Raw genomic sequence first — 22,858 nt, forward strand, 5'->3', positions numbered from 1 at the left:
TCTGCTGTCTCCATGCTGAACCGGGTTTGTTTGACAAACCTGTTCAGAGCTGAGAGATCGATGACGGGTCTCCAGCCTCCAGTGGCCTTCTCTACAAGAAAGAGTCGACTGAAGAAGCCTGGGGAGCCGTCCACGACCTCCTGGAGAGCACCTTTCTCGAGCATGGTCTTGACTTCGGCCTGAAGGGCCAGCCCCTTTGCCGATCCCGTGGCATAGGAGCTCAACGACACTGGATTCGCTGTCAGGGGAGGTTGAGATGTTGTGAACGGGACGCGATAACCTTGGCCGATCACAGAGACCGTCCAAGCATCGGCCCCGTGTTGCTGCCACCTGCGGACGCAACGCTGAAGGCATCCCCCCACAGGCGGACATGCAGGGGGACTGCCACCCCTAGGGCTTGCGGCCGCGGCCGCCACCCCTAGGAGTCTTGCCTTCCCTGGACGACTTACCGCCCCTCTTGACCTTGGCTGGAAAGGGCTGGGGCTTAGACACCCCTTTCTTAGCTGCCGGTGCCTGTTTGGGAGCCTTACGAGGCTGTTGCTGCTGTTGTGGCGGGGCTGGAGGCTTATAGGGCCGAGTTGTAAGGGCCCTGTGGAGGAGGGAGTCCGTGCTGGATTTCCTCCACCTCTCAGCCGTTCGCTCCATGTCTTGAGGCTCAAACAGGCTCTCCCCCAGAAGGGAAGCATGTCGGAGCCTACACACATCTACGGCGGGGACCTTCGGATGGAATCTCTCGGACACAGCATCGCGACGCTTCAACACCGAGTTGGCCCACAGGGTGGTAACCTGGTGCGCCAAAAACTCGATGGAGCGGGTGCCCGAGAGCAAGGAGGTCTCTAGGGCCTTCCTATTGGTCTCCTTGGACAAGTCCTCCGATCGCAATAGGATGCCCAGAGATCCTAGCCAGAAGTCCAGCCACGAAGTGGCCTGCATGGCACACTTAGCGACCTTCTCGTGGTTAAGGATCTCTGCCGCCGAGAACGACACCTGCCGGGCAGAGTGTTTCTCAAGGGGAACTCCCTTCGCCAGCTCCTCCACAGAGTGATGGAGAGGAAGGGCGAGGTTGTGCTCACGCAGGATCTCGAAATACCTCCTCTGCTGGAGGCGAGGAGGAGGGATGAGCTTGTTCCCGGCAGTGGAACAACTGGTCTTAGGGGCCTTCCGAACGTCAAACACTTCATCCAGAATCGTGTCTTTGCCTTCACGGGGGGCGATGACTGGATCCGTAAGCCTGTTAAGTTGCCTTATCAGGCTTAGGACCTGCCAGAAGGCATGTTCGGATTCTTGCTGTTCTCCTCCCTGCGGGCTGGCAGCTAAGTCTCCTGCCCCAGGAATCTCTTCCTGGGGTGATACGTGGACATTCCCCTGGGTAGTCGTGGGTTCCTGACGAATCCTTGCAGAGGATTTAGGGACGGTCTTGGAATCCTTGGATTCCCTCCTGGGAGGGATATAGGATCCCAACAACGAGGTTCGAGGGGCCCCTTCCTCACGAGACGATTCTCCTGCCTGAAGCGAAGTCTCCCCCCCTGGTGCCGAGGGGAAGACTACCGCCCCACTGGACTCACCTGAGGACGGAAAGGCCTCGTTCACGGGAGAAGGAGAGAGTACTCGTGCAGGAGAAGGGACCTTCGCGACCGACCCCTTAGGAACCAACTTCGCCCTGGGGAAAGTCACCAACTTCGCCCTGGGGAAAGTCACCACGAAGTCCACTCCTCTCTTTCTCTTCAGCGTAGGAGAGACAGCCGTTGGTTTGTTACCCTGGCCGGCGAGTGCTGATTTCATAACCCTCACTAATGCCCGTGCCAGAGGACCAAACCAAGTCTGCTGCTCCAAGGACACAGAGTCCAAAATCCTCGCTAAAGGGAAAGGGATCGGGCGATCCTTTGGAGTGGACACGACGGTACCTGCCTGAAAAGAAGGTGGGGAAGAATGATGTACTAACCTCTCCTCGTCCTGCACTACCAACCTGTGTTTGGATGGAGGTGATCCCGAGTGCCGTCTGGGAGCACGCGTTCCTGCTGCTACCACCGGCTGCGGAATTCACCGCGAACGATGGTCGCGCGCGAGGGCGAATGGTCGCGCGGGCGAGCGGTCGCGCAGGCGAGTGGGCGCGAGGGTGGGCAGGTAAATGAACGCGTGTCCGAGGCGACGAACGCAAGCATTGGCGCGACGGCGAGGGAACGCGCTGCCGTGTAGGTGAGGAAGATCGCTGGCGATGTAGATCCACAGGCGATCGATGACGAGCTGGTGAGTGCAGTCGCTCAAGTTGGCGATGGCGCGATGTGGCATGTCGACGCACTGGCGTGCGATGGTGAGCAGCATGCGCAGGTGAATGACCGCGTAATGGTAAGCGATGGCGAGCAGCATGCGCAAGTGAATGATCGCGTGATGGGGTGCGATGGTGATCAGCATCCGCAGGAGGGCGATCGTGCAGGGGCGAGCGATGGCGAGCAGCATGCGCAGGAGGGCGATCGCGTGATGGCGAGCGATGGCGAGCAGCATGCGCAGGTGGGCGATCGCGTGATGGGGTGCGATGGTGATCAGCATCCGCAGGAGGGCGATCGTGCAGGGGCGAGCGATGGCGAGCAGCATGCGCAGGAGGGCGATCGTGCAATGGCGAGCGATGGCGAGCAGCATGCGCAGGCGGGCGATCGCGCGATGGTGAGCTAGAAGCTGGCGAACCATGTTCCTTCAGGAGCATTGGAGAACGTTGGCGCGCTAGCTGTCGCTGTTGTATAGGCGATACTAAGATCGCCTGTGCGCGCTGGCAAGCAGGTGAACGCTGGCGAGGAGGTAATCGCTGGCGCGTAGGTGATCACTGGCGAGCAGAAGGTCGACGCGTGTCATGTGAAAGGACAGGTGGCGCGGCGCGTTTACGAGCAGGAACTGGGAGATCGCTGGCGCGTTGGCGAACATGTGTTTTTGACACACGCGCAGCACGATGTTGCGTAGCCACAGGACCAGGCAGATGGTGAGCAGGGAGTTCAGCAGGAACTAAAGGGTGGTCAGAGACCGCAGGGCGATGGTCCTCAAATGAGCGCTGACGCTCGGAAGAGAGCCGACGAGAAGGAGAGCGCTGGCGAGGGGGGCAAACATCAGGAGAGAGCCGACGAGCAGGAGAGCGCTGGCGAGCAGGAGAGCGCTTGTGTGCTAGCACTGCTCGCGTAAGGGAAGGATCCCTTAGCCCAGAAGGGACCGTTGCCCGTCGGGTGACGAGTTCTCCAGAAGGCGAAGATCTGGCAGGAGATGATGAGCGGTCTGCAGAGAGGTTCAAGGAGGGCGGAGCTGTAGGTTGAGGCTGACGAGGAGAGTCCCCCCCGGAGGATGAAGACCCAAAAAGGCGCCTCTTAGTCCCCCTGTAAGGGGAAGGGAGGCCCTTGTGGCGTAGCGGACGGTGAGCCTTACGGCGGAGGCGGCCTCGGGGAAGATCGTCGGGACCATCGATCCTCCGAAGGGGAGTCTCCGTTAAAGCACTTCCCTCAGAAGAAAGCTGAGCAGCAGCCGAGACCGAAGGACTCACTTCCCCCTTCGAAGGATGTACGGAAGGAGGAGGAGAGCCTTTAGCAACATCACCCGCAACAGCACCTGCGGCGGAAGGCCCAGCCACGTCGGAGGCTTCTGTCACCACGACGTCGACAATAGACAGAGGGTCTACCTCTGCTACCGCCGGCGACTGCTTAACAGCGGCCCCCAACGGGACAAGGTCAATAAGAGCGACCCTGGAGGGCAAGCCCTTAAGCCCCAAGGACGACCAAATCTGTAAAAGATCATCACTGGATAAGGCATTATCAATAACCTCCCCCGGAGGAGGAGGGGGAACCGCCTAGCTATGGGAGGCGACGCCCTCTCCCCCCACCGAAGGTCGGGAAACAGAACAAGGGCCTGCGCTCCCACTCGGCCGACTCTCCTTAGGAGGCGGACGAGGGGGAGCTTCGGAGGAGGTTTGGGCGGCGGAAGAAGAGTCCCGAGAACCTTCCTCCTTCAAGGCTAACCCCAGAGGAGAACGGTCTCTCTTGGACTTCTTCTTACGCCGACGGCCAAACCTCTCCCACTGGGAGGCAGACCACTCCCTGCACTCACGGCACATGTTCTCCTGGTCACACCGTCGGCCCCGACATTGAGGGCAGAGGGTGTGCAGATCCGTATTTACGTCCGACATGAAAGTCCCACAAGGACGACCGGCAACTCCAGGGCATGTACGCATTGTAAAGAAATAACTGAAGGTCAACTTCCAACCAACACACACGCTGAAAAGAAAAAGCAGAAAATTAAAGGCTGTCACGAGGGCGATGAGTAGACACGTCTGATCACCGCCGAGCCAAAAGTGAAGTGAAGCAAGTCACCGGTGTGTGGAGGGGGGAGGGGTAGCAAGCTACCCTTCCCCACCCCCCGCTAACTAGCGCGGGGGTAATTAACCCTCGTTAAAACTATTGGCTCGTCATTTCAGCTGCGCTAAAAGGTAAACCCTCTGTAAATAGCGTGGTTTGTATTTTGGTTACGGAACAAATACTCTATTAACAGTTATTTTCAAGCACATTTACACTGACAAGAAAAATTCATTTAAAAACTTCAATCAATTATTATGAATGGTAAGTTTAACTCGATGAAACTGTAAGAAAAATATGAGAGAATCAATACTTACATCGACATTTGCACCTTTTTCTAAGAGATATCTAATTACATCAGACTGGCCGTAATCTGAAGCTAAACAAAGAGGAGGTCGACCTTCAATAGCAACATTAACATCGGTTCCTTGCTGCGTGGGAGAAAAAAAAATTCAAGTCAATCATATAAAATTCATAGTTTGGTGTTTAATCAAAGACTAGTGCGCTCATTTTAAATATTTTCTACTGTGATGCAGTAGTTGACTAATGAACAATAATTAGATAATGACAAATTTGTAATTTCTATTTTTCCTAACTATACAAACCTGGGTTCTTTACTGAACATATATGTTTCAACATGAGCTGGAATCTAGCCATAAACTTTCGTGCGAGGTGTAAACGACTCTCCACTAGTTAGCGAGGGGCAGACCGACCACCTCGCTTACACACTCACCCAGTTAAATACCTCACTTTTGATTGCAAACAAATTACTTCCAAATTTGTAATTTGTTCCTACAAAAATACAAACCTTTCGTTCTTTACTATGGAGACAGAGAGGCACCCTTAGGCAAGTGGACGTCCAAAACCCAACTGGCAAGGAACTTGATCCGGGGTACAGCTGAGCTCAATATGTGTTAGTGTCTCTATCAGTAACAGTAGAAGGTCTGACTACCATTCTTACTTGGGGGCCATTTTGGGGCCACTAGTCAATTAGTCGTGTTGAGCTAGGGAGTGGTTCGAACTCAATTCAGGAAGCTACTCATTAAGTAGAACGACAGAAAAGCATAGACATCCAGGCCATCCCATGGATGTTGGAACGTGTCCTCGAACGCTGCTTCCAGGTCTGGCACCGGTGACCAGTAGACTTGGAGCTTGTGGTTCAGTGACGTAAATAGGTGAATTGTCGGCAAACCCTACAAACTCAGGATCTTGGTCACTATCCAAGGATTCAAGGACTATTTGGAACCAACCACATTTCACCCTCAGTTTGTCTGCTACAATGTTTTTTCTGCCTAGATGTCCGTAATCGAAATGAGCACTGACCACTTGAGGATTTCTATTCCTGGCTGGCAAAGTTGCAGTGGCACAGAACCTTCTTCCTTGTTCACATATGCCACTCATCAACACCACCAAGTGACCAACTAAAAGAGGTCAACAGTGTTGGAGTGCCTGAAGAGCTGCTCGCAGCTCCAGCATGTTTATATGGCATAGACAAACTGCATGTACCACTATCCAGATGCCATATGCAGGCGTAGGTGTGCACCCCAACCTTCCTTTGACGCGTCTGTGAACAAGAGCTCCGGAAAGGCTTCATAAGGGATGAGTCCCTTAGAAAGTTTGTTTCTTCTAGACACCATCATAGGTCTCGCTTGGCCTGTTCCCTTATCAGAACCAAAGAAAGAGGGTGGTTGAGATGTTAGGACCCATGACCCTTCGAACATATGTGAAGGTGACTATTTGGAATAAGACGTTCCAGGGATACTCTACTACCTCTACTAATAAGTTAGCAGTTGGAGCTAACAAAGGATGGGGAGTACCAAAGACTGTGTCGATGTCCCCTCCGAAGTAAATAAGTCTTTGTTCTGGCACTGGGATGGACTTCTTGAAATATGTTATTTTTATTAGTAAAATAAATTTTTGAATATATTTACCCGATAATCATGTAGCTGTCAACTCCGTTGCCCGACAGAATTCTACGGGAGGGATACGCCAGCTATCACAATACTAGAAGGGGGTGTACTCACCAGCGCCACCTATGGCCAGGTACTATAGTACTTCTTGTTGACACCTCCTCAATTTTTCCTCGGTCCACTGGTTCTCTATGGGGAGGAAGGGAGGGTCAATTAAATCATGATTATCGGGTAAGTATATTCAAAAATTTATTTTACTAATAAAAATAACATTTTTCAATATTAAACTTACCCGATAATCATGTAGCTGATTCACACCCAAGGGGGTGGGTGAAAACCAGTGTACAAGATTAAAGGATAGCCAAGTATCCCGTATTTCATATAATCAGTTATCTCAAAATAACAATGAAATAATAAGTACCTGGTAAGGAAGTCGACTTGAACCGTTACTCTGCCTTTTTTAAAAGTTCGTCTTCCTTACTGAGCGCAGCGTTCCTCTTAGGAGGCTGAATCAACTCTAAGGTGTTAAAGTATATAGGGCTGCAACCCCTACTAAAGGACCTCTACACAACCTCTAACCCAGGCGCTTCTCAAGAACGAATTGACCACCCGCCAAATCAAAAGGATGCGGAAGGCTTCTTAGCCTACCGTAACAACCATAAAAACAACAATAAAAGCATTCAAGAGAAAGGTTAAAAAAGGTTATGGGATTAAGGGAATGTAGTGGCTGAGCCCTCACCTACTACTGCACTCGCTGCTACGAATGGTCCCAGGGTGTAGCAGTTCTCGTAAAGAGACTGGACATCTTTAAGATAAAATGATGCAAACACTGACTTGCTCTTCCAATAGGTTGCATCCATTATGCTCTGCAGAGAACGGTTTTTATTAAAGGCCATCGAAGTAGCTACGGCTCTCACTTCGTGGGTCCTTACCTTCAGCAAAGCAAGGTCTTCCTCCTTTAAGTGAGAATGGGCTTTTCTAATCAGAAGCCTTATATAATACGAAACTCCGTTTTTGGACATGGGTCTCAAGGTTTCTTGATTGCACACCATAAGGCTTCTGACTGTCCTCGAATAGGTTTTGACCTATTAAGATAAAATTTCAGAGCTCTGACAGGGCAAAGAACTCTCTCTAGCTCGTTACCTACCATGTTGGAGAGGCTAGGTATTTCAAACAATCTAGGCCATGGACGTGAAGGAAGTTCATTCTTAGCTAAGAATCCAAGCTGTAAAGAACATGTTGCAGATTCGGATGTAAACCCAATGTTCTTGCTGAAGGCATGAACCTCACTGACTCTTTTAGCTGTTGCAAGGCAGATGAGAAAAAGTGTCTTGAGGGTAAGGTCCTTGAAGGAAGCTGACTGGAGAGGTTCGAACCTAGGTGACATAAGGAACCTTAAGACTACGTCTAAATTCCACCCTGGAGTGGGTAGACAACGTCCTTTAGAAGTCTCAAAAGACTTAAGGATGTCTTGAAGGTCCTTGTTGGAAGAAAGGTCCAAACCTCTGTGGCGGAGAACTGAAGCCAACATACTCCTGTACCCTTTAATCGTAGGAGTCGAAAGGGATCTGTCATTCCTAAGGTGTAAAAGGAAGTCAGCTATTTGGGTCACAGAGGTATTGGTAGAGGAAACTGCATTGGCTCTACACCAGCTACGGAAGACTTCCCACTTGGACTGGTAGACTCTACGAGTGGATATCCTCCTTGCTCTGGCAATCGCACTGGCTGCCTCCTTCGAAAAGCCTCTAGCTCTAGCTTATCTTTCGACAGTCTGAAGGCAGTCAGTCGAAGAGCGTGGAGGTTTGGGTGCAACCTGTCTACGTGAGGTTGACGTAGAAGGTCCACTCTTAGAGGGAGAGTCCTGGGGACGTCGACCAGCCATTGAAGTACCTCTGTGAACCATTCTCTTGCAGGCCAAAGGGGAGCAACCAGCGTCAGCCGTGTCCCTTCGTGCGAGATGAACTTCTGAAGGACTTTGTTTATGATCTTGAACGGTGGGAATGCGTAAAGGTCGAGATGGGACCAGTTCAGCAGGAAAGCATCCACATGAACTGCTGCTGGGTCTGGAACTGGGGAACAGTACAAGGGAAGTCTCTTGGTCATGGAGGTGGCAAACAGATCTATTGTCGGCTGACCCCACAAGGTCCAAAGTCTGTTGCATACGCTCTTGTGGAGGGTCCACTCCGTGGGGATGACCTGATCCCTTCTGCTTAGGCGATCTGCTGAGACGTTCATGTTTCCCTGAATGAACCTCGTAACTAGGGTGAGGTTTAGACCTCTTGACCAAATGAGGAGGTCCCTTGCTATCTCGTATAGGCTCCTCGAATGGGTCCCTCCTTGCTTGGAGATGTAAGCCAAGGCTGTGGTGTTGTCGGAGTTCACCTCCACCACCTTGCCTAGCAGGAGGGACTTGAAGTTCAACAGGGCTAAATGAACTGCTAGAAGCTCCTTGCAGTTGATGTGGAGCGATTCCTGTTCCTTGTTCCACGTCCCCGAGCACTCCCGTCCGTTCAAGGTCGCGCCCCAGCCCGAGTCCGATGCATCCGAGAAGAGATGAAGATTGGGGGTCTGAATCGCCAACGATAGGCCCTCCCTGAGAAGGAGATTGGTCTTCCACCACAAGAGTGTGGTCTTCATCTCTTTGGTGACTGGGATAGAGACTGCTTCGAGCGTCAAACCCTTGTCCCAATGAGCTGCTAGATGGAACTGAAGAGGGCGGAGGTGGAGTCTCCCTAGCTCGACGAACAGGGCCAGCGATGAAAGGGTCCCTGTGAGACTCATCCACTGTCTCACCGAGCAACTGCTCCTCTTCAGCATGCTCATGATGCAATCTAGGGCTTGACTTATCCTTGGGGCCGATGGAAAAGCCCGAAAAACCTGACTCCGAATCTCCATTCCCAGGTACACAATAGATTGGGAGGGAATGAGCTGGGACTTTTCTAGATTGACTAAAAGACCCAGTTCCTTGGTCAAGTCTAAAGTCCATTTGAGACTCTCCAGACAGCGACGACTCGTGGAAGCTCTCAACAGCCAGTCGTCTAAATAAAGGGAGGCTCTGATGTCCGATAAGTGGAGGAACTTTGCTATATTCCTCATCAGATGCGTAAACACCAAAGGAGCTGTGCTTAGGCCAAAACACAGGGCTTGGAATTGGTAGACAACCTTTCCGAAAACGAATCTCAGGAAAGGTTGGGAGTCTGGATGAATAGGAACGTGAAAGTATGCATCTTTCAGGTCCAACGAGACCATCCAGTCCTCCTGCCTGACCGCTGCTAGGACCGACTTCGTCGTCTCCATCGTGAACGTCTGCTTGATGACAAAAGCATTGAGCGCGCTGACGTCCAGCACCGGTCTCCAACCTCCTGTCTTCTTGGCCACCAGAAAGAGACGGTTGTAGAAGCCCGGGGATTGATGGTCCCGGACTATAACCACTGCCTTCTTCTGTAACAGGAGCGACACCTCCTGGTGCAACGCTAGCCTCTTGTCCTTCTCTTGGTAGTTGGGAGAGAGGTTGATGGGAGATGTGGTCAGAGGGGGTTTGCGGCAGAATGGAATCCTGTAACCCTCCCTCAGCCAACTGACAGACTGGGTGTCTGCACCTCTCTTTTCCCAGGCTTGCCAGAAGATCTTGAGTCTGGCTCCTACTGCTGTCTGGAGAGGAGGAGAGTCAGTTTTTGCCTCTAGAAGTCTTGGAACCTTTCCTAGACTTGCTCCTGGAAGTGTCTGGACGGGAGCTTCCTCGGCTGGGGGCTCTACCACGAAAGGGCGGAATAAACCTCGTAGCAGGAGTATCAGCCACTGGGGTGCGATAAGTCCTGGGGACTGAGGTAGCAACCTTAGTCTTACGAGCAGATGAGGCCACAAGATCGTGGGTGTCCTTTTGTATCATGGCCGCAGACAAGTCCTTAACAAGCTCTTCAGGGAACAAGAACTTGGAGAGCGGAGCGAAAAGGAGTTGAGACCTTTGACAAGGTGTGATGCTGGAGGAAAGGAAAGAACAAAGCTGCTCCCTTTTCTTAAGCACTCCTGATACAAACATCGAAGCAAGCTCACCAGATCCATCCCTAATAGCCTTATCCATGCAGGACATTAAGAGCATGGCTGAGTCCTTGTCCGCAGGAGAGGTCTTCTTGCTAAGGGCTCCCAGGCACCAGTCTAGGAAATTAAATATCTCAAAGGCTCTAAATACACCCTTAAGGAAGTGATCTAGGTCTGAGAAGGTCCAGCAGACCTTAGAGCGCCTCATTGCTGTTCTACGAGGAGAGTCTACCAAACTTGAGAAGTCAGCCTGGGCAGAGGCAGGAACCCCCAAGCCTGGTTCCTCTCCTGTGGCATACCAAACGCCCGCTTTAGAAGTGAGCTTAGTCGGAGGAAACATGAATGAAGTCTTTCCCAGTTGCTGCTTAGACTGCAGCCACTCTCCTAAAATCCTTAACGCTCTCTTAGAGGACCTTGCAAACACGAGCTTAGTATAGGTCGACTTGGCTGGCTGCATGCCCAGCGAAAACTCAGATGGCGGAGAGCGGGGAGTAGCAGAGAAAAAGTGGTCTGGATAAACCTCTCTGAACAGAGCCAAGACCTTACGAAAGTCAATAGGAGGCGGAGAAGACTTGGATTCATCCACGTCTGATGAGGGATCCAGGTGTGCAGCCTCATCATCAGAAACCTCATCACCAGAGAGTAGCGCAGTGAGAGGTAAGGTATGCTGAACAGCAGAGTCTACACGAGCGGGAGCAAAAACGCTTGTGGTTACATCAAGTCTCTGTTGAGGCAACACCTGAGGCTCAGGCTGCAAAGGCTGGTCAAAAGAAGTAGCAGAAGGTAGGCGCATGGGTGGAGGAGGTTGACTCCTGGCATGAGTGACTTGACTCAACAGTTGCGGTTGCTGTAAGGTTGATGGATGCGCAGTAGCAGGTTCCTGAGGAACGAGTTGAGGTTCCTGAGGTGTGAGCTGTGAGCGTTCAGGTAGTGGTTGCGCAGAACGCAGTAATTGTCTCGCGAGTTGAGGTTCCTGAGGCGCAAGGCTAAGGTGTTGAGGTTCTCGCCTTGAGGAGGGTTGAGGTCGCTGCAGCGAGAGCTGAGGAGCCTGCCTCATGGATGGGAGAGGTTGTTGTACCTCAAGAGAGTGTTGCCTCACTGGTGGAACCGCAAGTGGAAGCGGAGGAAGTAAGGTAAAAGCTTCCTGTTCCCATTGCTGAGGTTGCCTTAAGGAAGGCGGAGGTAGCTGCACACCGCTGGAAACTGGCAACTCAGTACGTGGTAAGGTATCCTGAGGAGCCTCAACATCGTACGCCTGGCAGACAGGACTGCGGTCAGGCGGAGCGATCGCAGGAGAAGGTGTAACCTTCTCCGCCTGACACTCACGCATCAGGACCGCAAGTTGTGACTGCATGGATTGCAGTAGAGTCAACTTGGGGTCGGCAGACACTAAGGTCTGCTGAGGCGAAACCTTAACAGAAGAGCTCTGTTGCGGCAGCACCTTACTCCTTTTAGGAGGAGTGCATTCAACAGATGACTGCGGCGAGTCAGAGCTGATCCAATGACTGCAGCCAGGTTGAGATCTTGAGGTCTGGACTCTGCGTTTGAGCGGTCTTGAGACCTGAGTCCAACGTTTCCTTCTTGACATATCTACAGCAGACGTGTAAAAGACGGGCTCAATCGTCTGCGGGTGGGAGTGACGGTCTCTGGAAGACACGCCCGCAACCACCGAGGATACTTCCGTGCGCCGATCAAGGCCTGCCGAACCCTTTTGCCCTTCGACATTGCTTCTCCCCTGGGCTTGGGAGCTTGCAAGAGGTCCCGGACTGGGAGGACGACTGGCACGCACAGAAGTACCCTCACGCACCACACTGGCACTGACACTAGCACTTGGCACTGCACTGACACTAGCACTCGTCACAGCACTGGCACTATTACCTCCCACTGCACTCTTGACCTTAAGTTCCTTGACTTCGGCCATAAGAGACTTATGATCACTCACCACCGATTCAACTTTGTTACCTAAAGCTTGAATGGCACTCAAAATAACAGACATATCAGGTTGAGGGCCAATAGTAGGTTCGGGGGTAGCCACTACAGGGGGAGGAAAAGGTAGGGGATCATGAGATGAGGAAAAAAGTGAAGAGCGAGAAGAACTCCTCCTAACTCTCTCTCTCTCTAACTTGGTTGAGTACTTAAGAAATCGGACAAAATCAAGTTCCGAAAGTCCGGCGCATTCCTCACATCGATCTTCCAACTGACAGGGTCTTTCCCTACAGTCAGAACAAGCGGTGTGAGGATCTACCGAGGCCTTCGGAATACGCCTATTACAAGACCTACATCGTCTATGGGGTGGGGCTTGTGAAATGTCAGACATCTTGAATTCAAAGAGTTAGCCAAGTGGGGATTCCAAATCAAGCAAAAAGATCGTTAACCATAAATCAGAACTAAATAATAGCTATCTAAGCTAAAAGAGAAGTTTTCCAGTAAAGCGACAGCCGAAATCTGAGAGAAATACTTCACCAAATAGCCGTGAAAATACTCCAAGATCATAAGCGTATCCCAGAACGTCTTGCCGGAAGCACGACAGAGGAAAAATTGAGGAGGTGTCAACAAGAAGTACTATAGTACCTGGCCATAGGTGGCGCTGGTGAGTACACCCCCTTCTAGTATTGTGATAGCTGGCGTATCCCTCCCGTAGAATTCTGTCGGGCAACGGAGTTGACAGCTACATGATTATCGGGTAAGTTTAATATTGAAAATTTCCAAAATCCCTAGATCGTGACAAAACAAAAGGAGTCTAACTCAGCGAAGAAGGGTTTCCTTCGAGTTCGCCAAGATCACCTAATTGTCCAGACATCGCAGGAGACGAATGCCACTGGCCTGAAACAGAGTACAGTACCTTGAACTGGTAAACTTACCTCGTCACAACAAAGCACAGGTCCTTCCTGGAGGCAGGATGGATAGGGATCTGGAAGTACGTGTCTTTGAGGTCTACTGTCATCATGATGTCCAAGGGTCTAATTGTTTGCCTGACTATTGCAGCGGTCTCTATTTTGAACAGCATTTGTAGCATAAACATGTTTAAGGCTGAAAGGTCAATGAATGGTCTCCAGCCTCCTGACGCCTTTTCAACACGAATGAGTTGACTGGAGAAGCCTGAGAAGGCATCGTCCACCTCTTGGAGAGCGCCCTTCTCCAGCATAACCTGAACTTCCATCATAAGTGCTATGACTTTTGTTGATCTTCGGGGATAGGATGATGAAGTTGCTGCTGGTGGAATTAGGTTAAGGCGAGAGCTAATATAACGGAGGAGGCCTCCAGATCGAGGGACGTCTACCATTCATCTATCTGCCTCATAATACCACCACCCCCACCCTTTGGATTGCAGGCATCCTCCCACAGATAGTATTGTGGGAGGATTGATAGCCTAATGAGACTGTTATCCACGTTCTTCCCCCCTATGTTAGCCTTACTCTTGGCTGATTCATGCTCTGCTTCAGAATTTATGGAATGAGGCGGGCGTCATTTCTTTGAGAAGGCCTCCGAGCCTGCCTACCTGGTGTTGGTGCTGTTTGACCAGAAAAGGAGGCAGACTGCGGTTGAAGGAAGGACACTGCCCTACGTAGTAGTAAGTTCTGGTTGGCTTTCTTCCCCTTTTCGGTAACTGCTTCAACTTCCTCTGTACGAAAATGAGAAGATTCCTTTAGCGAGGCATTCTTCAGGGCCAGAGTTTCCTTTCGACAAATCTGACTGTGAAATTTTGAGGTTACAGCATCGCCAATCTCCAGGACCCAGTTCGCTCATTAGTTGGCAATTTAGTGGGTTAGGAACTCTACAGCTATAGTTCCCGTTAGGACCGTTGAGGGCAACTTTCTTATCCTTATCGGACAAGACAAGTAGCCGACCGTGCCTGTCCAATAGTCTATCCAGGAGGCAGCTTCAACAGTCGCAATGGCTGTGTTTTCTATACAGTACTTAACGTCTCAGTCGAAGTGAATGTGATGGGGTGAGAGACTAAGCAATCCACCACGACACCTCGGGGCAACGTGGCCACTGCAGGATCCATAAGTAAGGGGAAGGAGAAGCCTCCTGAGCGCGGTAATATTTACTCTGCGAAGAGAAAGTGGGAGGATCTCCCCACCTTCATGAAATCCTCCTTGAAGAGACCTGGGAGTCCACCTTGTCTAGCACTTTCACAACGAGGACTGACCATGGAAGCTCTAAGGGAGGTTTGGCATCCTGAGACGCAAGGCAAAGACAATCGATGGGGCTTTCATCCCCTGGGGAGGAGAGTAATGTGAATCTCCCACATTAGTCATTAACTTGTAGATGCAGTTTCAGACCTGCAAGAAAGTCTAATCCAACTCTCCTTATGTGTCCATTGCTATAGAGGGGCAGCCAGTTGAGGAAGGGAGCAGTCAGATTCGTTGGAGTCATCGAAATTGTGGTCATCCTTCTCTGGTACCGTACCCAGCCGGTCTCGAGAGGGGTCAAAGTCTATGTAGGTTTCTCTCTCCTCTCTCCTGGGAGGAGACTGAAGCAGAGAGGGACTAGCAGCTGCAATCCTTCTAAGGTCTCCTGGGTCTTGGGGCTCCTTGTGAAGCCTAGGGTCTATCAGAGAAAGGGGAGGGGTGAGTACACGGACATCTCCTATCCCTGGAATTTTCAGAATGGTCCACCAATGGTCTAGGTCTATCCTGGTACGGAGCAGAGTGATGGTCTGCTTTGTCGTTCCTTCGCCCCCAAGGAGTGACAAACTCTATCGGCGATAACCGGTAGTTATCAACCAGGATTATCTCTCTGGGTGACAAAGAACCCAGATGAGTACGAGGTTGATGGTTGCCTCTTGGGGAGTCTCTTGTTGCCTTTTGTTGTGCTGTCAGGGGTTGCCGAGCCTAACTAGCAGGGCACGATGTCCAAATCCTTAAAACGAGACATGGCCTATTGAGGGCTGCATGCCTTGGACCTCTTTGTGATGAATCCCTACAAAGATCCTCCTGGCTGTCATATCTGTAATCAGCAGGCATTGGCATAGCGCATCTAGGGGATACACGTTTGGGCGATGCTCGTCTAGGTGATGCTTTCGATGCCCGTCTAGGTAATGTGCATCTGAACGAAGAGTATTGGGGCGAGGTGTTGGGGTGAAGCGTATTTGGGTGAATTGAGTCTGGGTTAGGTGCGTCTCGGTGAAACGGGTTGAGGTGCATTTGGACGAAGAACGTCTGGGTGAAGTGCGTCTGGGAGGCATTCTGGGGGAGGCACGTCTGGATGTAGTGAATATGGGCGAGACATGTCTGGATGAGGCATGTTTGGGAGTGTCATGTTTGATGTGGTGCATCTAGTTAAGGTGTGTTTAGGCGAGACACGTGACATTAAGGAACGTGTAGGAGTCGCATCTAATTGAGGCACGTCTAGGAGAGGCAGGTGAGGTTAAGATGGGCGTAGGAGTTGCATTTGGTTGAGGAGGAGAGGAATGAGATTAACGCATGTGTAGATGTCACATCTGGTTAAGGCAAGTGAGGTTAAGGTGCATATAGGGGTCACATCTGGTTGAGGCTCATCATTTAGTTTCCTCTGACTCTGGACAAGAAGGGATGGCCAAAGGTTTCCTTGTAATCTTGCGCACACGCTCGGGAGAGGTAGAGTGCTGCTCAGGTGGAGGGAACCTTCTCCTGTGGAAGTGATGATCAGGTGTCCTTCGAAGTGGCAGGGTATTCAGGCAAAGGAACTCACCCTCGTTTGAGGTCCTTCACATTTTGCGTTTCACTAAGGAAGGGCACTTAGTACAGATGTCTCCTTCGGTGGTCTCTGGTAGTGGTCCAGAGGCAAAGGCGGATGATGTAGGGAACATTAGGCCACCGAGGAGGGATTCCTTCCTCTGGGCTCTACTATATTGTCCTCGAGGTAACCACCTTCACCAGCCGCTCCTTGGATGGAGGATCTTGAAGTCACTCGGAGGGCTACAACAGTCGTAAGGCATCATCAATCTGAAAAGCAGAAGGCTCACCCCAGGAAGGAGAGACTCACATTTCACATAGGGAGGCGGGAAGGTCTCCCTACCTCGAGGTTTGCTCCAAAGTTAAAGGATCACCACTCTAACCTAAATGGCCTCCACTAGAGATTGACGGAGAAGGGTCAAAGGGCGACGTACCGGGGATTAAACGGAGTTGGGACTTCTTTGACTTTGAGGACACCAAAGGTAAAGAATCCATTTTGGACTTCCTCTTCCATCTCCTGCCATACTTTTCCCACTGGGAGGGCAACGACTCCCAACACTCATCACGAGGGGGAGGCCTGTTTGAAGGGGGCGTCCTTGCAGGCAGGACACAAAAGGTGTGTATTCATCTCCTTGGAGCTCATGAAGGTGCTTCATGTCTTGTCCAACATACCCAGACATTTCCGCAACTCCAGGCATCCCCACAAAAGACCCAAAGTAGCTAACACTTTGGAAGAACAAAAAGAAAAGATATCTATTTCTTTTCTTTTTCTTTTTTCTATATTATGGCTATGGGAACGTCTGTTTTCACTGACGGCAGCTATCAAAGTGACTGCTCAGTGAGCAGTGGGGTGAGGATTTCCCAAGTCCTCGTTGTTAACTACCGACCAACTGTTTACGACTCGTTATAAAATTTGGGGTGTATGTAGGATAGCGGCCACCTGTATGTATTATTATGACTAACTTACAATACAGCTGTGTAAGAGGGGGCCGCAGGTCCACCATTAGGTATATAGGTAAGGACAGGGCTTGTAGCTTAGGTTGGGGGGGGAAAGTTTACGCCCATTTTTAATCAATACATGAGGAACTGGCCGCTGATATACAAAGGCACCTAAAATTTTAACTGCCGTGTTTTCAAGCTTCGCTAATATCTCTCCTATGTAAAGGAAAAAGGTTTGTATTAATACTGGAACAAATTTTCTATTGCATGAAAATCCGGTGTTAGTTGAAAATTTTATTTTACCAAATATTTAACCAAGATATACAGTTTATATAGCATACAATAATCGTTACAGAAAATAAATTTGGTATAAGGTGTATTCTATGGCATTTTGCAAGACAATAACTGGTAGCAACCCAATATTTTTGAGTTATAGGGGGTTGACTAGCATAACTTAAGGAACTACGGATTTCCAGTCTTTAACGTCATCAAAAACAATAAAAACATCACTAAATACACCCTATACCAGTCTAAATTTATGTCATTGATACTAAATTATTGAAACATGGTAGTTTATGGGAGGAAAATGGGTCAATTGCTATAACTCACAAACCGAGTTACCTCCAGATATCATAATAGTTCAAAATACCAGAATCTTTGTAGAACGCCGGGCCTTTCCGACATGTAAAAAATAGCCTTTCTTTTCATCCTATTTTCTTGGGAGCCGTTCATATCCGTTGTACTTCAGACAAACACGTCACTTGAGTTACGGGTGGAGTGGTCCATCAAATTAAAACTATTTTATCAATTACAGTATTAGTCTTTGCTCCGCTCGCTCAGCTAACATTATCTCCATGCTCCTCGATTCCAGTAAGCAGTGCATGTTGCGCCAAGCGTGTTAACCTCGTGACTAAGTATTTTGGCAATATTTTAAATATCTGATTAAATCACTTAGTTTAATTGGTCTTATCTTCGCCGCGGCTTACTTCGCTTGCAATTTAACATTATTTACATGCTCTTCTGGTCTGGCAAGCAGTATGTGTTGCACTACAATTGTTATCCATATGGGATAATATTTTGGCAGTTTTCATACAGACTTAGCTTCTATTTCTCTACATCGGGATAAATATATCAAAACAGAAGCTCCTACCCTACCCTAAAGATAACTTTAATAAGAGCTTGGCTTAAATGCCTTGTATATCTCAATATTGAAAAAACTAAACATGAGGTTATGAATGTCAAATGTTGGGACTTACAACAGAAACACCACCTATAAGAATTTTTCTGAACTGTGCAAAAGGCATTTCTCATGGCAGGTGTCAAGATGAAAACGGTAGTAACAAAATGAAAATTTTTAATTAAAATCTGGGAGCCTTTGTACATTAGCGGCCAGTTCCTCCCGTGCATTAAAAATGGACACCATTTAACGTTATCTTCCCCCCTAACCTAACCTACACCCTGCGACTTCCCTTACACTGCTGTACTCCTAGTCGGCCGTCATCATACATACAAGTGGCCGCAATCATACTCTCCAAAATCTTCAACTATGTCAATAGCGGCTGCCGACAATATGATATGGTATTTAAAATGTTGTACTTAAAAAGATCTATTAGGCTATGTCCTAACTAATATTCTATATTAAAATAAAACCATTTACTGAAGAGGTGAAAGCATTAGTTAGGGCATTAGAGATTCAAGGGAAAAGCCTTGGCACATAGGGTAGTTTGTAGTACGACAGACACACCCATCGACTAATCTTTGTAAAATGGGACTTGGGCTTCTTTAATACATCCCTGAGGAGGTTCAAGTCAGCCAATCTACAAACCTTTGGATATACACGCATGTATATGATTCAAAGTTATATATATACATATATTTAAAAACCATACACAGTAAATACAGAGGCAAGTCATCAAAAACTTGACAAAGATATTGAACCTACATGACACATCAGTAGGAATAGTGACAGTACTAACTACTTCAATTGGCAGAGAAACCCCAAACTATTATTTCTCAATGGGGTTCCCCTTACGTGAATAAATACATTAGCAAATAATCATTTGATGTCATAAACTGATTTACAATAAAAAAAAGCCGACGTAAGAATTTGAAAAGACAAAGTAGGCAAACATTACACTGAATTAAAAGACCGTAAAACGGTCATGCATTGCCGGAGCCTTGTAGTTTGTTGGGACAGGCCTGGAACCGCCAACCCCATTGCCCAATATTAAGGCAATACCTGTCAGTAAATCATGCAGGAAGGCAACAACCCAGACAGTTAATTGCACTACTTTAGCCTAGGGTCGGCTTACCATAACATACCGCTATGTTATAACACGGTAATCTTTAAGCTTAGACATTACATTCTTTCATGTCGCCAGTTACTTGACATGACAGAGGAAAGGATTGACACTCATGACAAGCACAGCTTCATCTCTAATGATGCAAAAGGCTAATTATATTCCTTGATTAGTTCAGACAGGACTATACCGTACAAATAATTATCCCATTTATCCTATTGTCATTGCTCTAATTAGCTGAAATTGTTAATCTCACCTTCTCTACGGCCTCCTTCACTTGATCCAGGTCACCATTTTTCAATCCCCAGACAAATTCACTCATGACTGGTAATAGTAAATTGGAAATTAAAACCAAATTCTAAAATAAAATGACAATTGGGATGGTCTGACTCACACACCCCAACACCTGATTGTCTTTCCCAAGAAGAAGTTACGAGACTTTATTCTTTTGAAAATAATATATTTACAATCTTAGAGAAATGAAAAGATATCACAGTTAACTTAGTGAACCAATAAGAGAATAATTTCATTATTATATATATTTCTTAAATATAACAACCCATTTACGAAAGTATTATTTGACATTTTTAACATATGCATTATTGGAACGAAATGGCGCATGTTTTTGAATGTCAGGCAATATTTTCGAATTAAAAACTTTAGATTATGGTGACACTTTCACATTCAGCTTGCAAATACGGAATCTGTAAATTTACTGAATATAGATATAGAATAGACAAGACTAACAGAAAATACGGATCATGGATGCTAAGGACGTCTTAAATTGCGAAAATGTAAATATCCAATCTGTTGGTAAGGAAACCATTCAAATCAGAGAATTGATAAATTAGGTATGTTTCGATATATTTACGATACCTGAAACATTGCTAAATGACTTTGAAAAGGCCAAAATAACATAAATGACCCTCAATACACAAGCTTTCTTTCATAGTCCGGGAGAGGACAAGTTTAGGGGTGGGGCCGGGCACCTTTCATTATCAATGGCTATTTAAATCTCAAGATGACAACAAGAAATAGTGTAACAAGTTTTTAATATATGAAAATAAACTTTACATAACAAAAAAAATAGTCAGCGTAATAGTTTAAAAACCCCTGAGAACAAATACAAATATAATTCTTTAGGAGTTCAGTTGGCTCAAAGTCATTGAGACGATTGGCACTGGAAACAACGAAAATAGTTATCTGTGGAGATTTCAATCATTGGATGGATAATGCATCAAATCATGATGCTTCAGCCTTTAATGAGCTATTGGAATCATATCAATTGATTAATAACCTTGATTGTGCGTTAACTTTGCCTGGACATGCGTTGGTCTTAGTTTTAAGTGGCGGAATGCAAGGTCTAAATATGTTTGGACCTTGGCGGAATGTATAATATTGCATCAGATATTAATGTAGAAGAGAAGTACACACACCTATAAGTTTTAGTTTATCTCCACAGAAACAAACAGTGCCGAAGAAAATAAGCTTCATAAATGAATAAAACTTTTCTCCTTGTGTATTTATTGATGCAGTTACACAGAAAATAAATGCTGCATTCAATATTCCCTGCGACCATAGCTCTATGCGTTGATTACCTTTTAACTGTATATAATAATGTGAATAAAAAATACTATGATAACATGTCCCCATTGATGGAAAAGGCTATAACTGTTGAGGATAAATCTTGTGGTTCGATGTGGTGACTATAGAAACTTTAGTGCCAGTATAATTACCTATTAAGGAGGAAAAACTGAATACTATAAGAAAAAGATCCAGGAAGCATCAACAGACATGGATAAGTTATATCGTCTCCTAAATGGTGTAAAAGGGAATCTAAATGGGAAAAGCTTTCGGGTGAGTATATCGACCAAGATCTGGCTAATGAATGACTAAAATTCTTTAAAAACAAAATAGTAAGTGTAATTGGGCCTTTTAAAGATATTCAATATCAGATTGGGGCTGTACCAGATATATAGTCAAGATTATCGAAATTTAACAATATAACAAAAGATAAAGTCATCAGGATAAAGAGGGAAAAAAAATTATGCGATTGATCCCATTACATATCCGAACTAATTAGAGCAGAAAAATTGTCAAATCTTGCCGAGATGATTACAATAATAGTAGCCCAATACTAGTATCGATGAGTGTAAGCTTCCCAAATCTCAGTGACTGCAGAATCAGCAATGTCTCTAGTGTTTAGGACCAACAAATCCGGACTACCTCTCATATCGCGCATAGATTAGGATCGAGAGCTCCAGATTATTATTATTATTATTATTATTATTATTATTATTATTATTATTACTTGCTAAGCTATAATTCCAGTTGGAAAAGCAAGATGTCATAAGCCCAAGGGGCTCCAACTGGGAAAACAGCCCAGTGAAGAAAGGAAACAAGGAAAATTAAATATTTTAAGAACAGTAACAATATTGAAATAAATATGTCCCATGTATGCTATAAAACTTGAACAAAACAAGAGGAAGAAAAATAACAGAATAGTGTGCCTGAGTATATCCTCAAGCAAGATAACTCTAACCCAAGATAGTGGAAGACCATCATACAGAGCCTATGGCACTACCTAAGACTAGAAAACAATGGTTTGAGTTTGGAGTGTCCGTCTCCTAGAAGAGCTGCTTACCATAGCTAAAGAGTCTTCTACCCTTACCAAGAGGAGAGTGACCACTGAATAATCATAGTGCAGTAGTTAACCCCATGGGTGTTGAAGAATTCTTTGGTAATCTCAGTGTTGTCAGGTTATGGGGACAGAGGAGAATGTGCAAAGAATGGGCCAGACTATTCGGTGTATATGTAGGCAAAGGGGAAATGAACTGTAACCAGAGAGAAGGATCTAATGTAGTACTGTCTGGCCAGTCAAAGGACCCCATAACACTCTAGCTGTAGTATCTCAACGGATGGCCGGTGCCCTATCCAACCTGCTACCTTGGACTATTTTCCAGTAAAAAAAAAAAAAGACAAAAAAAAAAAAGACTGGAGAACTCTTCTCTTTGAAGTCCTCACGAGGCTGGTCATCTGCACTAGTAGGCTACTGTGCGTATTCCATGTTAAAAAAAAAAAAAAAAAACAGTAACTTTCAAACGGGATGCCATTCCTAGAGCAAGGTGAATGGTTGACGGGCTGCCAACGCAAGAGCCCGTGTGCAGCAGTAAGGGCTGGGCAATCTAGCAAGCAAGCAAGCAAGAGGTGAATGGCGGTGTATATTAAAACTGAGTAACCTGCTTATCATAAGTCCTGCTATAAATGTGGATGTCATGGGATTCAGGTTATAAACGTTTATGGCAGGCATAAGTTTTATTTGTGTTTGATCTATCAGAATCCAGACTTGGATGATTCTATCTTCGACTGTCTTCTTACCATTATGGCTAAGATGCAAGAAGATAACAGAAAAGCCTCTTTTATGCTTCTTGGTGATTTCAACGCTCACCACAGGGGGTGGTTAAATTCTGTTTGTCCTACTGATCACCATGACTTAAGAGCTTTGGTCTTTGTCTCTGAATCAGGCTGTGAACAAATCATAAGTGAAGCTATTCACAGGTCAGGTAACTGCTTGGATCTACAGTAGTATACACTGATTCCCCTGGATTTATAACAAATAAGGATGGTTCATATATATATATATATATATATATATATATATATATATATATATATATATATATATA

General features: G+C 47.2%; 2 protein-coding genes across 2 annotated transcripts in view; one reads left to right on the plus strand and one right to left on the minus strand.

The window, feature by feature from the left end:
* LOC137639889 (myotrophin-like) overlaps positions 1-19,590 on the minus strand; it is a 44,333-nt gene extending 24,743 nt beyond the window's left edge. Inside the window, exons 1-2 of the mRNA XM_068372152.1 lie at positions 19,429-19,590; positions 4,643-4,756 (exon numbers count right to left, since the gene is read on the minus strand). Coding sequence (XP_068228253.1) covers positions 4,643-4,756; positions 19,429-19,494 — 180 coding nt within the window. The 5' untranslated portion in view covers positions 19,495-19,590. The remainder of the gene's footprint in view (positions 1-4,642; positions 4,757-19,428) is intronic.
* Positions 19,591-20,966: 1,376 nt separating this feature from the next.
* Positions 20,967-22,858, plus strand: part of LOC137639366 (uncharacterized) — a 99,602-nt gene continuing 97,710 nt past the window's right edge. Inside the window, exons 1-2 of the mRNA XM_068371642.1 lie at positions 20,967-21,029; positions 22,510-22,730. Coding sequence (XP_068227743.1) covers positions 20,967-21,029; positions 22,510-22,730 — 284 coding nt within the window. The remainder of the gene's footprint in view (positions 21,030-22,509; positions 22,731-22,858) is intronic.

This window comes from Palaemon carinicauda, chromosome 4, assembly GCF_036898095.1.
Source record: "Palaemon carinicauda isolate YSFRI2023 chromosome 4, ASM3689809v2, whole genome shotgun sequence".
NCBI lineage: Eukaryota > Metazoa > Arthropoda > Malacostraca > Decapoda > Palaemonidae > Palaemon > Palaemon carinicauda.